At 38.7% G+C, this 4,878-nt stretch overlaps 1 protein-coding gene across 4 annotated transcripts in view; it reads right to left on the reverse strand.

The window, feature by feature from the left end:
- FBXO25 (F-box protein 25) overlaps positions 1–4,878 on the reverse strand; it is a 90,689-nt gene that overhangs the window by 15,241 nt on the left and 70,570 nt on the right. For all 4 annotated transcript variants that reach the window (XM_008587987.1, XM_008587989.1, XM_008587988.1 and 1 more), the window contains 2 exons: positions 4,555–4,648; positions 3,191–3,375 (listed from right to left, as the gene is read on the reverse strand). In XM_008587987.1, the coding sequence (XP_008586209.1) occupies positions 3,191–3,375; positions 4,555–4,648 (279 nt within the window). The remainder of the gene's footprint in view (positions 1–3,190; positions 3,376–4,554; positions 4,649–4,878) is intronic.

The following is a 4,878-nucleotide window of genomic DNA, read 5'->3' on the forward strand; positions in this document are numbered from 1 at the left end:
TCAAGTATTGCCAGACTTCAATGTGTGATGCTGGACAGTGGGCAGGCTGAAGCAAGCTGCACAGCTTTCCATATAGCCAAGACTTTCTCTCCAGACAAAAAAAATGAAGCAGAAAATTTATGAAAAGTTTAAAGGTATTTTAAACCTCGTAGGTTGATAGCACACAGTAAATTGTACTTTTATTACATTTTGCAATGATGAATATGCTAATAATCCGGTTAGATCATCACATATTGTATACAAATGCCAAGTCAACTCTATACCACACAATATGTATGATCACTTGTTTCAATAAAATAAACTATACTGACATTTTTTTTTTCTCATAAGAATTTTTTTAAAAAAGAGAAACTGGTAGTTTGATAATGATGGACAGACATGGTATCTGTCAACTGTACTGGAATGTTACTTTTTGTTTCACCTCACAATGTTATCAGGGTGGTGGAGAATTTTTTAATGAATAGTGATAGATTTTAATCCTCAAAAGCATGTATAAAAATAACGGAAGTTTTCCCTGGGTATGTGTAAATATCAGTAAACTCTCAGTTGATAAATTTTTTGAAGAGGACTATGAGAAGGATTTCAGATCTTAGAAACTTTTCAACTCTAATACATATATACTAGACCTCTACTTACTTTTGGGAGTATGAGAATTTAGATTTAAGGGTTGTCAAGATATTTTTTGTTAGGAGAATTTAGAAGAAAAAAAAAGACTGCCAGCTCACTGGAGAAAATGGGCAACCGTGTCCCATGAGGCTGAAATGATGGGGCTTCAGGCAATGTGCTCGGACCTCTGCTTTCAGAATTCATGAAGTGCTCAGCTGTTCTGTTCTACCCTCCATCTGATCATATCGCCTTAAAATTGACTATGAGTAAACTTAGGCAGCAACCTGCCATCAGCCATAGGTCGTGAGACTGGGACTCATTATGTTAAGCAGTCTTGACCACTGTGGCTAACTTGGTCTGGAGCTTACAAGTGCAGCTGAGCTGTTGACATGATAAAGAGCCCTTTCCAGGAGGGAACAAGTCTTCTGCCCAACTCACACGATGGACTATCACCTAGCAGGAGGCTGGGAGCAGGGCACAGATGCGACAGTCATCACTGGGCGCACATGGTGTCTCTTGCTCTGAACAATGCTGCAGGGCACAAGAGAAGCATTCAGAGAGTTGGTGGGAAGGACACAGAAAAAACCCACGATCCACATGAGAACCAGAGGAGCAAGTTCAAGGTCTCAGTTGATAAGATCTGAGTGGACACCATGAAAACCAGTACCTTCGTGTTGTTATTAATTCTTTCTTATTCCTCATTTAAAGTATCATCATTAATTTCATTTTGTGCCTTATTTTTCCTACTTGATCAAAAGGGCAGTATGGTGACACTGTCATGTGTGCCAAGGCAGAGGTGACACCACATAAATGCACCCCGACCACCAGGCTTTGGGACCCCCAGGCCTGAAGCAGAGGCCTTCTCCTGAGCGTCATCTTCTTAGGGTGGCTCTTAGCTGCCCTGCGCAGGGTGAGCTGGGATCATGTGTAGTTCCCACATCCCTCTTTCTGCTCCTATTCCTGGTGTATATGGAAGTGAAGATCCAGAAGGAAGCTTATGTCACATTCATGCATTTTCTGGCTCTGGCACAGTCCACCTATGCAAAGATGGAAGACTGTTCTTTGCTTTCTCCCTTCTCTCTCCTCGAGATAGATGCAGGCTGCCTAGAACTTCCCAGTCAGACCAGAAAGACTGCTTCATGGCCTTTCCCAAACACTCCGTTCCTTCAGGGATCCTGACCATCAAGCCCCACTGCCGACAATGACATACCTCACTCTCCCCAGAGGGTCATTAGCTGGGACGTCATCACTACCACAGATTAGCTACATGAGGGATGAATGAGATGGCCTCACCATCTACAGAAACTGTGTGCTGTGTTTAAATGTCTGGCAGACATACTTTTATAACATAACCCACCTGTACATGGAGAATGAAGTAAAACAGGTGGCATGGAGCCAGACTGTGGAGAGCTCTGAATGACTAGTAGTATCATGTGTAAGACAACAGAACAAACAATCCGATGTTTACAACAAATTTGCTCAGCTCTTACACTGAATATTATATTATTAATGATAACTTCAGACTCATAATTAAGGAATTGCTATTCTTTTTGTAAATCCCTTTTCTGGGTGGCAAATAAGCAACAAAAAGTTAAGGCATTCCAAGGCTGTTTGAAAACAACTCCCTTCACATGGAACCTAGGGTGCAGTGATAAAGGTAATGATGACACTACCAGAAGTACAACTTGGAGAACCATTCGTACCACTGAGGCCACGTAACTTACGCCACTAAGATATATACTCAGTTTATTCTTACTGTTACATTAGTACTGAAGGTAAATAAAAACACAATCTAAAACACTTTGGTCAATGGTGTTACATTTTTCTTATTGAAACCAGTTACCAGAATAAATAAAAAATATCAAGAACAACTGATATAATTTGTACCTTCTTTTCACTTTGTTCACTATTGCCAAAGAACATAAATGCACATGTTGCAAAAAAGACAGCAAGCAAGTGAAGAAGAAAATACTAACCCTGGAGAAGCAACAATTAGATAAATAGAGTATTATTAGCAATACAATTTAGCCTTCATTTATTGAATGTTATTTTACCCTGAAAAACTTAATTTCTTTTAAAGGTAAAGTAATTCACCCCCAATCACCTTCAAGACCAGGCTTATTAATGATTATTGCCCCCAATGCTTTTCCAACAACAACTATAAGCCATTAAGAGGTCTTTTGGTCCTATTCTATTTTAAAACAGCTTAATTACTACTTGTGAAAGGGTAAAAAAAATCTTTCAAAAAGCTATAGTAGTCTTTCAGGAGTGCTTACAAGAGGTAATGACTTTCCAATATAAAAACAGAGTGTAGGGCCGGCCCGGTGGCGCACTGCTACAGTGCGCCGCTTGGGAGTGCGGCGGCACTCCCGCCGAGGGTTCGGATCCCACATACAGACCGGTTCCCGCTCACTGGCTGAGCGTGGTGCGGGCGCGGCGCCGAGGGTTGCGATCCCGTTGCCGGTCCCGGTCCGGTACGGGCGTGACACTGAGGGTTGCGATCCGTTGCCGGACACGAAAAAAGACAAAAAGAAAAAAAAGAAAAAAACAGAGTGTAATAATTCTTAGGTCAAGAAATTCACACCTTAGTCATCTGAAGATTCTGTAGTTGTTGTTGCCAGGTGAGAATAGTTTCCAATCGGCAAATCCAAATATTGATGTTTCCCACCAATACAGACTTCCCTACACCTCTAATAAGAATGCGGAGGGTAGAGCTTAAGTCTTGGAGAAGATCTTTGATAAGGCGAGGATTTTGGTGGTCATCAAGAACTGGAAAAAACAAAAACAAAACTATGGATTGATACAATTAACCACCACTTTTAAAGATGACCTAGTTTCACAACCCAAATGTCCACTGGCAGGTGAAAAGATAACATGTGGTTATTCCACACAATGGAATATTATTCAGCCTTAAAAAGAAAGGAAGTTCTGACACATGCTACAATATGGATAAACTTTGAGGACATTATGCTATGTGAAATAAGTCAGTCACAAAAGGACAAATATTTATGATTCCACTTATATGAGGTTCCTACAGTACTCAAAATCATAAGAGACATAGAGTAGAGTGGTGGTTATCAAGGGGTGGGGGTGGGAAAATGGGGAGTTACTGTTTAATGGGGACAGAATTTCATTTTGGGACAATGAACAAGATCTGGAGATGGATGGTGGTGATGGCTGCACTATATCCATGTATGAGGGATCTTCAAAACATTCATGGAAAGTTTCACATTGTCTTTTAAAGTCTATTTTTCCATGAACTTTTCTGAAGTACCCTCGTACTTAATGCCTCTGAACTTTACACTTAAAAATGGTCAAAATGGTAAATTTTGTTATGTGTGTATTTTACCACAATAAAAAAAAGATCTAATTTCATTGCAACACAAAAGTGGCATCATTTTTGAGATATCACAACTATAATGAGATTTTTAAAAACTTTTGTACGTATCATAAAGAGAATTAATATTTAACAATGTAGTCATAAATTCCTATATATGCATAAGCTCATTGTGTGAAATTTAAAGTTCTATTTACCAATAGTCAGTGATTAATCAAGGCAAGCTTGTTAAATTAAAATGAAATTTACTGGCTTATTTGGTGCCTAAATGAATAAGCCACAATCTTGCTCATTATGAAACCATATAGCTAAAATGAACTATGATTGGCTAACCATGTGAAGGTAAAATAGCTTTTCAAAACTTTGGGTTTAGTTACATTTTCTGTTATAATACATCCCTTTGTATGCAAAATCAACTTTGAAAAAGTAAATAGCAGTAACACAGAAGAAGAACTGCAGGGATGACCTGTATTTCTGTTTGGAATCACATTATTTACACTATTGTTTTTGACAGCACACATAGTGAGGAAAGATAAAAGAAAAATCCCATCTCTTTGCACCAAATTTCTAATTAAGATTTACATTATTAAAAATATCAGTGATTACCTTACCCTTTTGAACGATTTTATCCAAAATGTTGAAGTAATTCTTTTGTGCGACACCACTCAATGAAGTTAATTGGGATTTTGCAATTAGCTGCAATAGCTTAAAGAAAAGAGGGGGAAAAAGTTAAGCAATAAATAAATGTATTTAATATGGCAATATAAACAATAGTGACATATCGCAAATACAGCATAAAGATATGCTACCATGAGGCATTCGAAATTAAGTCACCATATCAGTCTGAGTCCAATTGTAGGAAATAGTCACCACCTACATTAACCCAAGCAGCAGCAGCTTCTACTCTCCAATCTCGCATGAATACATCTAGTTAG

Source organism: Galeopterus variegatus, unplaced genomic scaffold (genome assembly GCF_000696425.1).
Source record: "Galeopterus variegatus unplaced genomic scaffold, G_variegatus-3.0.2 Scaffold4615, whole genome shotgun sequence".
Lineage (NCBI taxonomy): Eukaryota > Metazoa > Chordata > Mammalia > Dermoptera > Cynocephalidae > Galeopterus > Galeopterus variegatus.